The 20,567-nt window shown below is 30.9% G+C and overlaps 1 protein-coding gene across 1 annotated transcript; it reads right to left on the reverse strand.

Moving 5' to 3' along the window:
• Positions 1–1,508: 1,508 nt before the first annotated feature.
• Positions 1,509–6,762, reverse strand: LOC130968642 (nuclear poly(A) polymerase 1-like). The gene is made up of 13 exons (XM_057894029.1): positions 6,655–6,762; positions 5,856–6,529; positions 5,688–5,765; positions 5,396–5,503; positions 5,042–5,104; positions 4,788–4,949; positions 4,468–4,581; positions 4,313–4,375; positions 3,901–4,230; positions 3,094–3,258; positions 2,005–2,952; positions 1,832–1,902; positions 1,509–1,739 (listed from the first exon to the last, which is right to left on the reverse strand). The coding sequence occupies exons 2-13, from the start codon at positions 5,976–5,978 to the stop codon at positions 1,694–1,696; spliced, it is 2,271 nt and encodes a 756-aa protein (XP_057750012.1). The 5' UTR covers positions 5,979–6,529; positions 6,655–6,762; the 3' UTR covers positions 1,509–1,693.
• Positions 6,763–20,567: the final 13,805 nt, after the last annotated feature.

Below are 20,567 nucleotides of genomic sequence, written 5' to 3' on the forward strand. Positions count from 1 at the left end.
AATACAAAATGATTATAGTAAAGAATCTATACTAGTTAGATTGATTTACAGATAATAGAGGAATGATAACTTTGTCATTTTTCTTAGTTTTGTGTTTAACTTCTAGCATCTTGGAATATTTTTAAAATATATTTTTTAATATTTTTAAAAAATAAATTGATTTAGAATTAAAATTTATATTAGAATTGATTTATGGAATAAAATCGATATCTTTTTATAGTTACTATATCACTTCCATAGAAAACCAATAAAATTTTGTGATTCGTATAATTATATTAATAAAATAATTTTAATAAATTTTGATGCATATAAAATATGAGCTCCACTACATATCCAACCAATTTTACATCCAAGTTATTTAGTTTACGCCTGTCGGCTTTGTCTTCTTCTTTTTCTTTCTCCTCCTCTTTGTTCTTCTTCTCCTTCTACTTTTTTTCATCTTTTTTTTTTTTATTATCGTCATCATCACCACCACCATACCACCACATCCATCTCATCCTCCTCCTGATTCTTTTTAATTTGAATTTCTTTGATATTCTCTTTCCTTTTCTTCTTCCTCATCCATCGTCGTTATCATCATTACCAACAATATACATCAACATTTTGCTAACATTTTTATTGATTCTGATTTTCTGTGGTGATCAAATGAACCGAAAATATTAACAAAATGAAACCATTGTATAATACCAAATGAACCGAAAATGGTCAATTATATAAATTCGAATTCTAAACACCTGCGTCTTGAATAAACCGAAAATTAGCTCAAAACGAAACTATTGTATAATATCAAATGAACCGAAAATTGTCCATTATATAAATTTGAATTTGATGATAATGATAACGACGATACGTATTAGAAGAAGACAATGACAATAACAATTATGATGATGATGATGATGATGGGAAGAAAAGGATAAAAAAGGAGACGAAATTCCAATAAGAGGAAGAGGTGTTTGCTGGTAATGGTGATAACGAAATTGAAAAATAATAGAAAAAGAGAAGAAGAAGATGTAACATCTGAAATGATGAAGAAGAAGACGACCAATGAAAAAAACGGAAAAAAAAATGCGTAACTCAACTAACTTAGATGTAAAATTGCTTAAATATAAAAAATTACTCATAAAATATTTGACAACTAAACTATAATTGTTCTCCATTTTGTGTCTACTAAAAAAAACTGCAAAATACGAGTTATCGATAATAAATTCACTATCAACTTACATTTCTTTTATTTTTTTTAATTTTAAAGGGTTTTGCTAAATTACTATCCTAAACCCTAAAGGCATAAATTAAATATACCATTAAAAAAATATTTAAATGTTATTTATTGCTTTTATGTATTAACAATGTATAAAAACTTATTTTTGTAATAAATAGCATTAAAATATTTTTTTATTATATGCTTAACTTATATCCTAAAGACATAGGATAGCAAAATCCAATTTTAAAATGTATAAAACTATGCCAAAGAAATAATATATAAATTAGTTATAAATCCCACAATTAAATAGAGACAAAACATGGGACTATGGACTATATTTTATTGCAGATAAAAAAAAAAGCTTGAATTTTAGAGGGCTGGTATCTCCCTTCTATAAGTAGGCGTCAAAACTTCATTATGATTACAGAAGGAAAGAAGGAATTGGAAAAGAGCATTTCCAAGACATTTGAAGTGGTGTATCTATTACAGCATCTAGGAACTTTTGTCAGCAGCTTTTCCTAGAGAGGTGAAGTTCAACCTGAAGAGAACAAGATGGAAAATGAATGGTTAGCCAACCAACATTAAACTATCAATTCCCATATAAACTCACTCTCATTCAAAGTAGTTTACCTGATAAGAGGCTTCCTCTGGGGCAGAGGTGCAGCTGTAGAACTTATGAATGGAGCTGTCAGCTCAGCAGGCTTTCAGGGACAAACAAAACAAAAACAAATAGTCAGAAACTCTTCAATTTCTTATTTAAGAACTGCACCATAAAATGGTTTGAACAAGATTAAGAGGGTAACCTCTAGCTCCTCCAAGCTCTCATTGGGGAGTAAATGATTTGAACAAGAGGTTTCCTTCTCAGTAATAACTGGTTCGCCTACCACTGCCAGCTCTGAATGTGAAGAGTCCAAGTTGCTCTTGTTTATGTTCCCACCTAAATTTTTAAATTGATTTCTGTACTCAACATCATCTTCAAGCTCGTCAGGTTCTTCTGGTAAGGCTTGATGTGTATCATATGGACCAGATATGATCTTCTCAATGGCTAGATTTTCTGCTTCTTTAGAATTACATGTATTAATGCCAGTAAGCATATGGTTGACTTGTTGGATACTTCTTGCTGATCCATTGGTCTCGCCATGCCTGGAAGGACTTCCCGTTAAAGATTTCAAATCAGGCTTCTCATTCACACTGTTGACTTCTGATTCATCGCATTTCATAGAACAAGAACTAGCAATGCTAACAGGATTTCTCGAGTCATCATGAACATCCCCGCTGGAGGGAGGTAAAGATGCAAAAGACTTGGAAGTTCTTAAGTTATCAATGCTGTCCTCCGCTCGCTTTCTCTTCCTTTCATCGGCTTCTCTCAAGGCAACTGCTTGTCCTTCTTGAGACTTCTCTGTCTGACCATGTACAGAATCCCTTAATTCTGAACTTCGCTTACTGTCCCAAGTCGCTTTAGTTGGCCGGGAAGGTCGAACGCCACCAGGAAAAACAAAGTTAGGTATGCTACGCCGTTTCACATGGGATACCTGGATAGCCATTCCTGGTTTCCACAAAGTATACATGTTGACAGAATGCTTAAATTCTTCAACGGTATGTCTTATATCAAATTGTTCGCCTTCATTCACGGGAACTCCTTGCTTACGTTGCAGACCCATGAAGTAGGAACAGTGGAAAGGCTTAGATTTGTCTGAAAAATCACCAGGATGTGGATGGCACTGAAGCATGCCATATGTGTGCCGCTCAATCTGGATGTTTAAAGGTAAAAGCAAATAAATAATGAAAATGGAAGTGTTCCTACCCCCTTTCTCATAGTAGAAGATAAGAGCTAAGTAAGAAAGAAGTAAATTAGATGTCATAACATCACAAATACAGTAACAGTGCTATACCTTCAATGTCAAGTGGCGGAGGCGGGACTCAACCCAGCCCTTCCATTTTCTAAGATCATCAGCATTCTCTGCTGAAACATCTATCTGCAGATAATTCTTATAAGCTTCAAAAAATGGATAAGGCTCAAAAAGAGCATCCCAATTGGCATTGTTCGCCTCCATTGCCTGCGCAGAATGACAGAAACTCAGAATTATGCAACTCAAATATCATCGAAATATAATCTTAACTAATAAGTAAACCACCCCAGAAGAAACTTCGTTCCATAATAAGAAAGTCATAAAAGAGATCATTGCAGATAAAAAATTATTTTGGCTTAACATAAAACCAGCTACAAGAACATCCAGTCAGGAGGGTGGATGAGATGGAAGATGGACAAAGGGCGAAAGGCAGAGGAAGACTTAAGAAGACCATCCATGAGATGGTCAAACGAGATCTACATGTAAATGGTCTCTCTGTAGACATGATACATGACAGAGCACAATGGCGTCGTTTGATTCATGTAGCCGACCCCACTTAGTAGGACAAGGCTTTGTTGTTGTTGTTGTTGTTGTAACATAAAACCAGCTACAACAACCAAGCCTTGTCCTACTAGGTGGAGTTGGCATAAGACAATGCCGCAATATTTTATCTTAAAACATATTAGTGTCTAAACCATTAACAATTAAATCTCATTGAATGGAAGGGAAAAAAGAAAAAGAGAAAATTGAACCAAATTTTGTTTCATTTTTCAAACTTCATATAGCTTGACTAAGACTATTTCCTTGAATTTTCCCAAAAGCCAATATTTCTGGAGCAATCCATCATACCTCACATATTTCATTTCCCCTCTGAAACTCCTCTGTCATAATACGCAATGTACTTGATGAAACATTGTAGCTAGAGTTCATGCAAGGATAAGCAGGAGTAATTATCGGCATTAGATGGAATCTATCCTTGGGATATCTTCTAGGATCCCAAACTTGGAGTCCAAGAGATCCTTCTTCAATAGCACAAAGCAGGACAGGGTTCGGCCAACGCCACTGAGTATACACCCTAAAGAACCTAGACACTAACATATTTGGAAGTGCATTTGGAAATAACTGGCATATTCGAGCAACCAGCAATGCCCAGTTTATACCACCCAAAAAACCAGAAACCTGCCCACAACATATCATGTTTTAGGTAAATCAGAGTAATATAATTATAATTGAGATAGGAAGAGAAGGAGCTTTGCTATACATTTGAATAGACACCACGTCGCTTTGCCCAAAACCTCATGCATCTCAATGTTGTGCGAAAATTCTGCACCTCAAAAACAGACATACAATGATTAATGTGACAGGAAACCTTGATGCATAAATCTCCAACCATGTTTAGGATTTCATATCCACTACCTGAATATTTGGAACCAAACGCAGGATTTGATCAGTCACTCTACAACCATTAAGACTACGAACAGTTTGTTCATCTGCATTTTGTAATATTGACTCCTGTGATATATCCAAGTCCTGTCCCACAAAATCAGCCAGCATTACTAAGCAGTAATAAAAGGTTAAATATGATTAACTTTGCCTATACAAGCAACATGCAGACAAACATAACACAAGGTGGACAAGAACTGTTTGTCACTCAGCATGATTCAATTTCATACATATCAAATGGAACACCTTAGGCATATTAATCTTTAATCTTTAATCTTGCATAAAATACTTACCTCAGGAATAACCCACAAAGACAATCTTGCATAAAGGAGATCAATAGAAACACCATTGAACTTGAACCCCATCACTGGAACATGAGCATCAGGCACAGGGTGCAACTCTGTTACTTCTGGCATCTCAGACAGCATCCTATGTAGTTCACCAAAGAAATCTTCCTAAAGGTCAATTCAAATAACTATTTTAGCATATCAAAGATAAAACCTGCAAATGATATATTTGCAACAAGAAATGGTAATAATTATCATACTTCTCTGGATACATGCCTAGGTGCCACACAAAGCGTGTCTATATCAGCTCCAGGGCCATGGACCTACAAAATTTGGGTGCGACCTGGTAAAATACACAATCTGAAAGAGGAGAGAAATAAAAAGAGAGAGATGACAATAAATGTATTATAGTATTTATCAGTATTATCACTTTTTCCAGTCCAAAATTTTGTAAATTCTATGTCAAGCTTATAACATATGACAGTGCTACCCTTACTCACCCTCTCCAATCCTTTCTCGAGAAGGCTGTCCAAGCTTGAATTGCAATTTAAAGATGAACAAAATACAGGCATAAGAACAAAAAATGGAAGATAAAAACAGAAACAGAGTTATACCCCTAATCGATAGGAGCCAAAGGTGAAAATCTTGGCATTTGCTTCTTGCACCAGTTGGTCATTGAGTCCCTTTGCACGGCTAATGGTTTTGACCCAAATCTTCACAATCTAGTTCGTATCAAAACAGAAAAAAAAAAGATCAGCAACCTCATAAGGAACACCACCAAAATTCAAAGACAGTACTTAATGAAAATGTAACAATACAATCAAAAGATTAAGTCAAACAGCTACTCTCAACTAAAGAATATTTCTCAAGAATTTAAACATGTTCATTCAAGAAGATTTATTCAACCTGATCTAGCCTGCCAAGAACTTCCTCCCTACTAACTGCCTCCTCCTGATTCTCGTACAAGCCAGCATCTTGCAAGTACTGAACATCCACAATCCCGAATCAGTAAATTAACACTTGAAAAACCTCAAGAACTAACTAGCAATGATTTAGAATAGCCTGAAACAGAACCTTTTCGAGTTCCCGAGTCTTGATCACATCATACTCAGTTGGTCCGCCCAATGAAATGGGCTCAGTAATGCCTAATCGTTGCTGCTGTCCATTATTTCGATTGCTCAGTCCTGGGCTCCCCATCAATGAATAGATGATAAGGTTCTTTCTTCTTTTTCCCCTCTATTTTCTTTCTTCCCTTTTTTTTTTTTGAATTATTATTTCAATAATTTATCTTTTTTATTTTCTTCAACAACAGGAGAGACGTGAGGTTTAAAAGTAATCCACGATATTACACAGTATTCTCCCAATAAAATCAAAGAACACAACATGAGTTAAGAAAAATTATCAAAGAAACGGAAACGAAAAAGACTGCAAGAATGAGATGAGATGATAATTGTTGATTGTACAGTATTGAGGGGAGAAATAACTCAAAGCTATGAACTTTGACAAAGGATATAACAATTACAAAAAGTACCCACAACAAAGATTTCCCCAACAACAAAAAGAAAAGGAAAAAGAGAAAAGAGTACAAATTGAAAACCCTAAAGAGCTAAATCAGCAGAAAGAAAGGACAAAAGCCATAAAGAGATTAACAGAAGCGGAGAAGCTGCGGCGCCTTGGTGGTAACAGTTGAGCGGAGCTGCTGTCGAACCCCCGAATCTTGCAACCGCATAAATAAACGAAGAAGAAACCTGGGAACAACGACGATGGAAATGGTTAGAGAGAGTGGATGGATAAAGATTGTAGAAAGAAAGAAGCATACGCACAGAGAGAGAGAGAGAGAGAGAGAGAGAGAATTTGAGTAAAAGCTTCGTACATTCGTGTTTCATCGTCGATAACAGTTACAGTTTGGGGCAACACTTCGGAATAATGACGAACATCCGCAGCACAGAATTAAAAAAAAAAAGAGATGATAAATTAGGGTAAATAAGAATTTGGTTAGAAAAAATATAAAATATCTATTTTATAATACGTTTTACACAAAATTAAATTAGAACATCCGCAACACGACAATGTAATACGTCATATACAAAATTAAATTCATATAATATTATACATTTTATTTTAATATAAAAAAGTTTATGCGTAAATCTAATTATTTATTGTCTTATTAATAACAATTGTTTGCTTGCATCTGTTTTGTGTATAATCATTTAAAAAAAATACAATTAAATAATTATATAAAATATTTTTTTTATTTTTATTTTTATTTTTAAAATACTTTTATCAATTGCATAAATAAATAAGTCCCATAATTTTTTTGGACACGACGTAATTCATCGTAATTAGATATATGACGATAAAACGTTATATTTCGTTCAATAATATTATTTATATATATTTAATGTTTTTAATATTCACATATAAAATTATAATTATTATTATTAATATAATTATATATTTTAATTATTTTTAATCAAGATTTTTGGAATTAAAACTCATTTTGGCCCATAAAATTTTTACTTGATCTCAATTTTGTTCCCTAAATTTCAAGTTACCCAAAAAAAAAAAAGTTGTTAGTGAGGTGCCTACAGTAATATTGTTAAGCAAAGACAGTAATGACTCGTACCACAGTGTGGAAATTGAGTTCTATAGGCCTGAACCAGAAGCTTTTAAGAATTCAAGTGAGGATAATTCTAATTTTGAGGTGCAGTAAGAATCAAGGAGTTAAAAAAAATTTAAAGATATGTCTTGAAGACTTGTGGATGAGAATGAGTTGATAGTTTAAAATTCTAATGAAGAAGTTGACTTGGGTGTTAAGTGCTAGTACGAAAAGCCAATAAAGTCCAGACATCATATGATGTTCTTGATATCTATTAAGATGATTCTGATGGAAATGATTTATAACATTTTTGAGGAAATGAAGACTCCATCTAATTTGGATGAAGAATTTGATGTGGATGATGATGATACATTTCCAATGTTTATTAAGAAAATAAAATTTAGAGAGCTAAAATTAAAAGTCAGGATGAAATTCAATACAAAATATGATTTTATTGAGGTAATAAGAAAATTTACTATATAAAAGGAGAGGCAAATCAATTTTAGAAGGAACGAGAGTTATAGAGCGAGTACAAGAAATAAGATTGTAGTTAGGTTACATATGCTTCTATGGATTATGAAGAAACTTATTGACAGATAAAGACATTCAACAATGATCACATATATGCTAGGAGGACTAAGAATATAACAAGAAACAAGAAGTGGATAGACTCAAAACTGGTCAAAAAAATAAGAAAATATCCTAACCTAAAGCATGGAGAAGCATCTTATTACTTTAAGAGGAAGTGTGATCTTGACTTGAATAAGTTCTCTCTGACAAGAGCATTAAGTGATGCAAGAAACATTATTTATGGGATGTGGTAGCACAATACATGCTCGTTAGAGACTATGTAGAGACTCTTCTAAAAAGTAATCCTGACTCAACTGTGAAAATAGGAGTGAAGCCATAGCTTAAAATAACTGTGTTAGGCATGCATTTTAGATTGGAACAAATTCTGATTGGATGTAAACTATTTTAGGCATGCCATGTGTTCACGCATGTGCTGCAATAGTTAGACTGAATGAAAATTCTAAAGACTATTGTCACACTTGGTTGACTATAAATTCATATATTTAGGCCTATGTGGGAGAAGTGTCAATATAGTAGGCCTCAAGTTCCTAACATTCGGAGAAAGCCAAGTCCTTTGAAGAAGAAAAGACGGAAGGATACAGATGAAGAACCTTCAAGAAGTAAGAAGAGTAAGATTGGAGCAACGAAACTAAATAAAAAGTATAAGAAGTTTACTTGTACTTATTGTGAGAAAAATGTCGCACAAAGAGAGCTGCTCCTACAAAAAAAAACTAATGATGTTGCAGCTGCCCTTGCTACTGCATCAGCTATAATTTTTAAGAAGAAAAAAGGGGCTTCTAATGCAAATGAAACTATAGAGGATGAGTCTGCACAAGACGGAGAATGAGAGGGTGACCCTGCTCCAACCACTGATGTTGCTACCTCTGAGGTCCTAACAAATGCTATTGTTCCTTCAGAGATTGTGCTATTCCAGCCCCTTTTTCACAATTAGAAGATGGAGAACAAGTAACCATCCAATTTGTCCTTATATTTGTAGATTTAAGATTTATTTTAATCATAGTTATCAAACTTGGATCGGACTGGTCGGTTCGACTGGAAATTTAATGAACCGGATTTTTAATCAATTCGAGCTAGCATTCAAACCGTACAAGTAAACGAACCAATCAAACTCAAAAAATTCAGTCAAAGCCGATCCAAAACTGTGGATCGGACCGAACTGGTCAACCCACAAATACCAATTTCAATTCAAAAAATTCGTTGGCAGTACTGCTAGGGCTGGGGTTCAAACCTGGCACTATTGGAGTAAAAAGAACCTAGTAACCACCAGACTAAGATGCTCTTTAACAATATAGTTACCTTTTTCTAAATATATTATAACTTATTAGACATATCCTAATTAATAACCTTATCTTATTAACTCTTTTAGTCATGCAAAATTTAAAATCTCCTTACACTTTTGTCTTTTTATTCTAATGAGTAATTTTTAGGGCAAATCACCAAAATAAAACATTTGGGCTTCAAATTTACCGAAATACAACTTTTGCATATTGCATACGGAAATGTACTAAACTATATAAACCGCGAGTGGGGTCCCACGGATTCTAAATTAACACAAACCGCTACACCCCTCTAGCAGTTTATGTTGAAACGAAAAATGGCCAGAAACTGCGGTAGGGGTATCGCGGTTTTTATGTAAATAGCAAATATACATAAACTGCGCAAGGGTCCAACGGTTTATACTTGCACCAAATTTGCCTATATATACCAACTAAGAGGGAGTGGTGTGATGGTAGAGAGTCATTTTCACACCTTCACAAATGGATAGTGAGGAGAGTTTTTTGGTTGTAGTCCACTGCTCTTGTTAAAAAAAAAAAAAGAAAAGAGCAAAAGGCACGGTGTTAAGTTAACTGATAAAGAATCGATGAGTATTTTTATCCGTTCAACAAATAATTTGTCAGAGCTAAAAGCGAGCATATTGCAAAAGACAGGGTTGTGTGGGTCCAAGTGAATGACGAAGGTGTTCTACAAGATTCCGATTGCGGTTGTGTCACATGGTATGCAGTATGAAACATTTGTGATAGGGTCGGACGAAGACATACAGGTTTTGTTTTATTGTTGGCGTAGTTTTCCGGAGGTGAGAATACATAAGTTGTATGGCAAGTTGGAAGATGGTGTCGATAGTTCTGGGGACAAACTTACCTCAGTAGCATACTCCGGCAACACCCTGAATCTCTCATGGAACTAGGTGAAGTGGACTGTAAACTGCTTTACCTTATTCCGCGGGGGAAACACGCCAAATAGTTCCTGAAACTAATTCTAAGTGGGTTTGCCGTCATCCATCAGCTTCTCAAAATCTGTAAGACACTGGATACAGCTAAACCATCCATGGGCATCCCTAGCTGGTATGCAACATCCTGCAGCGTGATGGTGCACTTCTCGAATGACATATGAAAGGTGTGCGTCTCAGGATGCCACCTCTCAATGATGCGCTGACTAGGGGCTTATCCAACCAGAAGCATCTCCTGTTGAGTCTTGCCAGGTGGTACAAACCAACCCTCTCCAAATAGCGTATGATCCTGTCATGCAGAGGCATGTTCTGTTGCCTTCGGACACTATAAATACACCTACTTGGCTGTAGCATGTGAGAAAAAAACCAAACCAAATGAAATTCCATTACTAACAAGTTTCACCCATAGATTATAACCGGAACAGATACTAAACTTATAATTTTAAATTAAATTTAATAAAACTTAAATATAAGACTCAAATCTTTAATTTAAAATAATCAAATACTAAATTTATAATTTTAAAATTTAAATCTTAAATTTAAAAATCTAAACTACAAAACTTATAACTTTAAAGTTTAATAATATAAAATACAACCATTTCGTTCTATTTACAAAATTTAATCTTTAAATAAATTTTAAACTCTAAACAACCAAAATTATAATATTAGAATTTAAACTTATATATTTAAAACCTAAAATTTTAAATCTTAGTTCTTAAATACGATACTTAATCAACAATTCTACAAGTCTTACAATTTGAACCGTATATTTCAAATACAAGAGAATCATCATTCTACTTAAACATTTGATCCTAACTTTAAATTTTACATCTTAACTTTGAAAACATAAATTGGCCAATTCTAAATTATCTGTCTAATTACCCGAATACTATATTTTATGTTATATGAAATACAATAACTAAAAGAAAACAAACTTACCTCTTCGTTTATGCTGCCAGCAATGTGTGCAACGCCGTTGAGCTGATAAAGACTGCGTTCGTCCGCCATGGTCCCGACCCCAACAAAGTCAAAATGTCTTCCTCACTCTAAGAATATGAAAGTGGCTCAAACTGAATAATCCGCGACTCCCCTATCGCGTATTTATACTAAAGCATAATCCGCTGGACCCCTGCGGTTTATGCATATTTGTTATTTACACAGAAACTGCAAGACCCATACTGCGATTTCTGGCCATTTCGCATCTCAACATAAATCGCTGGAAGGGTGTAGCAGTTTATGTTCATTTAGAATCCATGGACCCTCTCGCGGTTTACATAATTTAATGAAAAATTGTATTTTCGTATGCAATATGCAAAAATTTTATTTTGGTAAATTTAAAGCCCAAATATTTTATTTAGTGATTTGTCCTAATTTTTATACTTAATTTAGTTGAATTTTTTATTTTATATTTACTCATTTAAATTTATTATTTTTTAATTTTACATAATTATTAAAAAAATAAATATTGTTAAATATATATATATATATATATATATATATATATTAAAAAGATAAACAAAAATATTTTTATTAATCATATCATATTTTTGTTATTGCTAATTATATAATATTTATTAATATTAACTCTTTTTTAACATATATTTGGTTAATATAATTAATTAATAAATTGTTGAAATATTAAAAGAACTTAATTTTGTATAAATAAATTTATTATAAAAAGAAATTAAATTTTATATAATTATTTAATTATAACCGAATCAACCGGTTTAATTTGTGATCCACCGGTTGAACCAATAATTTAGTGTCCGAGTAGTTTGACTGGGTTGATTACCGGTTTGGTTCTGATAACTATGATTTTAATTATCTGTTTTGTTTAGTTATGTTTCAAAATGATACGGATTCGTATTCCACTCATGCAACTATAGGTAATTCTTGCAACGAGATCTAATAAACTACAACCTAAAAAAAACCTCTTCGGTCTCAGAATCAGCAAGTATTGACCTAATGCAGGGAGTAAGTTCTGGAATATCTTTAAGGATGATTGAATTCTCCTAAGAAGAAGTGATTGATCTTCAGCAGTGATGAATTATTATAATTATAATAGTTACTTTTTTAATTATGTTTATATTGTGTCACTGAAACATGGTTATGTGTGTCTTGATACTTGACTATTCATAACTTTCTAGATGTATTTTGTTGATATTCTATTATGTTTATTTTGTTCATTTAATGACAAACAATATTTTTGGATATTGGCTATGCATGCCCTTTTTTTTATTCTAAATGTAGAGACTTGATTTAAAGTTTATGAATGGTACTAGCATGTTTAATTAATATTTAACTTTACTTCTTTACTGTTGTAACATTACATATGTACCAAAAGAGCTAAAACATGCTTCTTTTTCATATTTGTTTGGAAAAAGTTTGGGTAACAAAAAAGTTTTAGCCATAATTAGCCAAAATTTTTCATAATATACTTCATTTATATCATTTAATAATAGTTTTATTTTTTAGCTCACTCTCTTATCATTCCACTTATCGTATTCTTATCAACTCCAATTATTAATGATATTAATTATAATATCATATTCCTTACTATTAGGCATTCTTGTAATCAATACTTAATATTTTCTTTTATAATTTGATTTTTATATTTAAGAATATAATAAAGATTAATAATAATAATTAGTAACGGTTATGATTTATCATTATAATTGATTCTTGCTCTGCTCTTCACTTAATGGAGCTACGATAATATCACATAAATTCAATAATTGTAATTGATTATTATCATAAACGTTTTTTTTTGTTTTATTATTATTATCATTACGTTTTTTTATTGTAATTAATTTTCTATTTTTGTTAAGTCGTTTATCATCATTCAATGGAGAAATACAAAACCTGAAAGTTACCCTAATATGATTTTGTTTCCGTTAATTCAATTATTTTCATTCAAAATTCACAACTCTAATACCATTGCAAACACAATTAGAATAGGTCAAGAAATTTTACAAGAAATCATCTCTATCATTACAAATAGTATGATATTTGAATTCGACTTTAATATGGTACCTATGATAGAAAGTGCTGAAGAATTTGAACAACAAATAGACACACCCAACGAGGTTATTGTCAATCAATCAATTTTCGAGAATATGGAAAACTACACTAGCTTTGATGAGGTATGGTCATAAACTGATTTAATTTTTTTTTGTGTTTTTATGTGCATTTATAATTATATTGTACTAACCAAGTTCATACGCATAATATTCATACATTTATATACATAACATCCATAATTATATACAACTAACATCTAAAAATTAAATTCATGTTTATTAGATATTACATCCATACACATATCATTTTCTAGTTATTGCATAAGTAACTATAAAATTAATATAGATGTTTTTAAATTTTATCATAATTGAATTTAAAAAAATACCAAATTCTTAAATTAATTTATTCAATTGATAAATTTACTCATAACATCCATAAATTCATACACATAACATCCATATTTTCATATTAATAACATCCATAATTTTGTACTCATAATATTCAAAATTTCATATATACGATGTCTATAATTAATATTATCAAATTTTAAACTATACGTCTTATTGTATTTTTCAAATTATCTCATATGTGTACTAATAGGTCATGGTTTTAATTATTTTAATATTTTTATTTAATATTCGTATGTATGCTTATTTATTGATTTTAATATGATAAGTTAATAATTATTTTTAAAAATTTAGTTTTTAATTTTTGTTTATATTTTATTTTTTATTTTTTAATAGTCTATATGTAAAATATAAATTATATAGTAGAAGTTGTAAAAAAAATTTAATTTAACTTTCATAATTTTTGCAGATAATTATTACATTTTAATAGATAATAATGTGATTGAGAGATGTTAGGAATTTGATTTGGGAGAAACTGAAATTGATTTTGAAAAGAATATTAATGACTCCAAACATGCAGCAAAATGATAGGTAATAAGGAGAATAAGTGATAAGAAAGTGTATATCACTTGCTTATCAAGAGAATAATAATTTTTACGTGATATTTCTATATTGTAATTATTCTTTGGCTACCTAGCATCACCCATTTGTTTTCTACAATACTTTTATTCATACTAAATATATGCACCATTAGTTACACACTATTAATCAAATTTTAATCATACTTACACCATACACAACATTGACATACCTAAACAAATAACCAAATTTAAAATACTAATCCATAGTTTCAAATACCTAATTTTATTAGAGCTTGATAACATTGATGTTATTAGAGCTTTAAAAGGGAATGACACTCACAGGAATTATTTTGAAATTTTAGTGTCAAATTGTAAATAGGCTTTAGGTAAATTTATATTTGTTCACATTTCTCATGTAAAAAGGGAGGAAAATAGGGTAGCTCATGCTTTGGCCAAATTAGCTCTGACCCAACCAAATGTTATATGGTTGGAAGAAGCTCCTGAACATGTAACTAATTTGGCCCATTTAGATGTTTTGAGTTCTTCTTGAAAAGAATAACTTTTTATTCAAACAAAAAAATACCTAATTTTAACTTCCATTGTATTAATTTTTTGTGCTAAATTTATCTTCCAACTATCATCATCTGCCCACATAAAAAAATTACGTTACATTCTCTCAAAACTCTGTCATTTTCTCAACAACCAAGAAAAAGAAAAAAAATGTTAGCATACCCATCAACAAAAGTACCAATAGCAACACATTGAAAAAGACATTAAACTTACATTATAATTTGGACACCCATAAAAGAGTCTTTCAGCATTGGCATTCGTCTTAGACAACCGAAACACTAAACGCATTTCACAATTACATCAATTAAGAGTCTTCCTCAATCTCCCACTATTAAAATTTCTCACGGAAGCGTCACGACTCACGAGAACATAATCGTATAAAACTCCTTGAAGCTTGACTTCCTGAACTTATCGTATCTCTAGCAAAATTTCGAACTTTTGAAAAAAGAGGATTGTAAATTGAAATTTTAACATTTTTGAAAATGTTAAATTGAGTAAAATCAATTTTTGTTACATCTTCAATTGGTATACATCCACTTTAATAAACTGTGTCACGTAAATACATACCTTGATAACTTAACATGTCTCACCAAATTTTTGTTAAAAAAATAATTCTAAAAATAAATGTAAATCACAATCTAATATTTAGAATCTTAATTAAATAATTTAAAATTTAGAAGTCAAAATTAAAATCGAATAAAAATTTTAAGGACTAAAATGGATTTTATCTCCGATTTTTTTCCCCACAAAATAAGCCAACGATGACATCAATTCAGCACTTGAGCTGATGTGGGTCCACCGGTCCAGACTAAAGATGGGTTGGGTTACATAATAAATGAATGTGAAGAGTGAAGACTCACCCACATAATATATAAATAAAGGAAATTATATGGTACAGATCTAAATCTGTACAGATTTAAAGATATGATTACGTGATAAAATTTAAACCACATATTTTAAAATTACATTTTTCACTTAAAACCGTAACTCTTCATAAAGAAAAGCGTCACCTAATAGAAAAAAGTAAATTAGAAGATTTGAGAGAAGAAATAATTAAGTTATCAAAATTAATAGATAAAAAATTAATGATTTTAACTAATGTTAACTGTAACGACACCGAATTCTTAAAATCAATACAAAATGACTTTTTTCAAAATCTTTATTTTACTATAAGTTTTATTGAAGGACTTCAAAAACCTGAAAAAACTTATTTTTCACACGGAATTTTTAAAAAATGTTACCATGAAAATGATTCCCCACATCTATATCATACTTTTAACCCACAATTAAATTCTATAGTAGATATGCTTGAAGAAATATTAACATCCATAAAATTTCAAAGAAATAAGGAAAAAGAGAATCCCAAGGAAGAGAAATTTCAAAATATAATCAACATAACAGATTTAAAAGTAAAACCACCACTAAAATTATGAATATTGAAGAAAAATTAGAAGAAGTTACAATGCTTTTTAAACAATTAAAAATGGCTCAAGAAAATAATATTATGGAACAGGAATTTCAAATAGAAGAAGAATTAGTAAATTCTAAAAATATAAAAAATGAAGAACATATCTTAGATTATTCAAGTGACGAAGAACCAGCAATTCCAATACAAGTTAAAAATGAAGCTGGAACATCTAAGGATAATCAATCTCAATTTAAATGGGAAACAGGTTTTGATAATTATGCTTTTAAAAAAGGGTTTATAAATAAAGATTCAAAATATACAAAAATACCGTCAAAATACGTTCCTAAAATCCAGGAAATGGAAGGAGAAAGAATGCTCGATTTAGACTGCAAAAAGAACGAAAAAGAAATTTTCGAAAACTGGTTGAATTCCTTCTTACTAGAAGCCTTTACTAATCCAAAACTTAGTGAATTGTCTGGAAGGGACATTTGGAATTACACAGGGTTTCATACTAAAGGAACTATAAGAGATTATATGACATCAATAGAAAACCAAATAATAGAAGAATTAAAAACAAAAACAACAGCTTATGATAAGATATTATATATAATGATGATTCTATATAAAGAATTTTTTGGAAAAAATATTATAGATCATAGACAAGAAGTCTATAATAAAGAATATCAAGAAGCAAAAAATCATTTAACTAATATTCAGATATATGATTTATGTAATGTGGAGTCTTATATATGTGAATATAGAATACATTATTACAAATTAAAAGAAGAAGATAAAAATCATTATCTTAGTATGTACATAACAAAACTTCCATATCCTGCTAATGAATTTATAATGGGAAGATTTATAAGAGAAATAAATAGAGGAACAATTGAAAATAATTTTGGTGGAGCAACCTCTGCAATAAGAGAGGAAATAAAAGAACGTTGTATGCAAGAAGCAACTCAAAAAAGATTTGCAAATATAATCAGAATTTGCTGTCAGGATAACGAGGAGATACCTCAAAAATATGGTCTTAATAAAAATTTTCAAAGAAAAAGAAAATATCAATTTAGAAAAAGAAAATACTATCCAAACTGGAGAAAAAAGAGATATTTTAGAAAAGAAAATAACAATAAAAACAAAAGACAAAGAAATAACTATTGCCCGAATAAAAAAGAAAATTGTAAATGTTGGTATTGCCAAGAAGAAAGACACTACGCAAATGAATGCCCGAAAAAGAATGATAAAAAGGATCTTACTAAACAAATAGAAATTGCTAAGTCTTGTTTAATGGAACCATTAGAAGAATCTGATGATAACTTAGACTATATTTTTGAATATGTCTCGGAAACAGACTCAGAGACTGAGTAATAATGCTACATTTATTACTATAAAAATAACAGAAAAGTTTATAAATGCTTTCATAGATTCTGGGGCAACACAATGCTTTGCTAGTTCAAATATAAAACTTGATTGGAAAAAATTAAAGAAACCGTTAAGAGTTAGAATAGCTGACAAATCAATACATAAAATTGACCAAAAAGCAGAGACGGTTGAAATTTTTATTCAAAATTATAGATTCATTGTTCCATCTATATATATGTTAGATTCTGGAATGGATTTTATCATATGAAATAACTTTTTAAAGTTATATCATCCATTCATTCAAGAATTAACCTATATAGTTTTAAAAGCTCTACACGATTCTTCAATAAATCAAAAATCAAAACGTATAAAAATACCAACTACTACTATAGATAAGATCTTAAAATTTAAAATATTTTCTATATTAGAAACATGTTATTTAAATCTATACTTTCAGATAAATATTCCAAAAAATAATCTTGAAATAAAGATAGAAGAACTCTTTGATGAAATTTGTGCTGAAAATCCTTTAGATATTAAAAATACAAATAACGAATTAGTAAGCATTAAATTAAAAGATCCCACAAAAGAGATAAATGTTCCAAATAAAATTCCTTATTCCGCAAGAGATAGAGAAGAGTTCTCATTAGAATGTAAAGATCTTTTGGAAAAAGAAATTATAAGATTAAGTAAAAGTCCTCATGCGGCTCCAGCTTTTTACGTTGAAAACAATAATGAAATTAAAAGGGGAAAACGAAGAATGGTAATAAACTATAAGAAAATGAATGAAGCAACTATTGGTGATGCTCATAAACTTCCAAGAAAAGATTCTATTTTAGAAAAAATCAAAGGAGCAACTTGGTTTTCATCTCTTGATGCAAAATCAGGATATTGGCAACTTCGTTTAGACGAAGAAACAAAGAAATTAACCGCTTTTACTTGCCCAACAAAAGAATCAACAAGTGTGTTGCTTTATGAATGGAATGTATTACCATTCGGATTAAAGCAAGCCCCAGGTATTTATCAAAGATTTATGGAAGAAAATTTAAAAGAGTTAAATGAATTTGTTTTAGTATACATTGATGATATACTAATTTTTACAAAACAGGATAAAGAAGATCATCTTCAAAAATTATTAATAGTTTTAGAAAGATGTAAACAGAAAGGATTAGTTCTTAGCAAAAAGAAAGCAAGAATAGCAAAACAAGAAATAGAGTTTCTTGGATTAATTCTATCCACTCAAGGAAAGCTAAAACTTCAACCAAATGTTCTAGAAAAGGTAAATTTATTTCCGAACAGAATTGGAGATAGAAAACAATTACAAAGATTTTTAGGGTGTATAAATTATATTTCGGATCAAGGATTTTTAAAGAATATAACAGAATACACTAAAAGCTTATTTCCAAAAATAAGTACTAAAAAAGAATGGAAATGGGATGAAAAAGATAGTATACAAATTCAAAGAATTAAAGAATTATGTGAAAAACTTCCAGAACTTTATATTCCAGAAGAAAATGACTACTTAATAGTAGAAACAGATGCTTCAGACATAACCTGGTCAGGATGTCTAAAAGCTAAGAAAGCTATAAAAAGTTTGGAACAAGAAAAAGAATCACTAGATTCTAAATATCCCCCAAAGGAATTACTACTTTGCAGGTATATTTCAGGGACTTTTACTCCAACAGAACAGAGATATACCACTCATGAAAAGGAAACTCTAGCAGCAATTAAATCTCTTAAGAAATGGAAAATTGATTTACTACCCAGAGAATTTACATTAAGGACAGATTCAAGTTACCTAACAGGTTTTATACGATGTAACTTAAAAGTTGATTATAATCATGGACGATTGGTAAGATGGCAATTATTTTTGTTACAATATCCAATAAAAATTGAATATATTAAGGGTGACAAAAATGTTATTGCAGATACATTAACAAGAGAATGGAGTTCGTCTACAACGCATTAGATCAAGAAATTCAAAAATACGAACAAGAACTCAAAAAATGCAAGCATTGTCAGCAAATAAGGATACAGATCCAATCCCTCAAAAAGGCTATCGAAGCAATGAAATCAATACAACAACCAAAACCATCAGAGTTCAGCCAGCTAAGCGTGGTGGACAAATCAGGTGAAGAAAAAATTCCAGAAAATAAAACAATTGCTGAAATTATCAAAAAATCCACCCAAGATAAAAAATATTATGTAATTTATAATGGCCCCATGAAAGGAGTATATGATGCCTGGGAAAAAGCAGCACCATTTACACATCAATCAAGGATAATTCATAAAGGAGGGTTTTTAACACTGGAAGAAGCAAAAGAATCCTTCAGGGAATATGAAGCTCTTCATCCAGAGCAAACCCTAAAAAGAGCAGATAAAGCTCCAATTCAAACCCAGAGAACAGGGATAATAAGAAACATTCCTACAAGGGATGAAATCAAGGAAAAGAAAAGGGTCTGTAGATCAAATCTCAGAGAAACCCTCAACATAGTCCTGAATTGGACTGAAGAAAAAAGGGCAATCTTGGGATATTATCCTATTGCCAAAGAACAGCTAACAAAGCTGGTTATATTTCCAGATGCTTCCCCATCTGACACCTATCAGTTTTTCCAGTATGGATTAATTGATACAATTTTAATTTTTAATGATTTGAAAATTATTAGTGAGTTTCCTGCAGGATTCGTTGATGCAGTAAAGAGATTTAAAAATATGATTGACAACGTAAATCCGAGGGATATATCCCTAAAATTTACGAATAGTCAACCTATTTTTAATGAAGAAGAAGAATGCTTGGTTCCAGCACATCAAGTAATCTTCATGTCCGTCTTCCCAGGAAATTTTCAACCAATTGATCAAGTTCAAGATTTAACAATCTACAATCATGAAGGAAGACTAGCCAGCACATTAGCAAGGGTCTTCGAAAGAACTCAAAAGATAACAAGGGAATCTCACACAAGAATCAATTATAAAAGCAGAAATACTTTGCTTGTGTCCAGTAAAAGGAATGAAATTGAAGAAAGAGAGATGAGACTCTTAGTGGAATTTGAATCAGCATTCTACAACTTATCTGGACT

This window comes from Arachis stenosperma, chromosome 3 (assembly GCF_014773155.1).
Source record: "Arachis stenosperma cultivar V10309 chromosome 3, arast.V10309.gnm1.PFL2, whole genome shotgun sequence".
NCBI classification, from domain to species: Eukaryota; Viridiplantae; Streptophyta; class Magnoliopsida; order Fabales; family Fabaceae; genus Arachis; species Arachis stenosperma.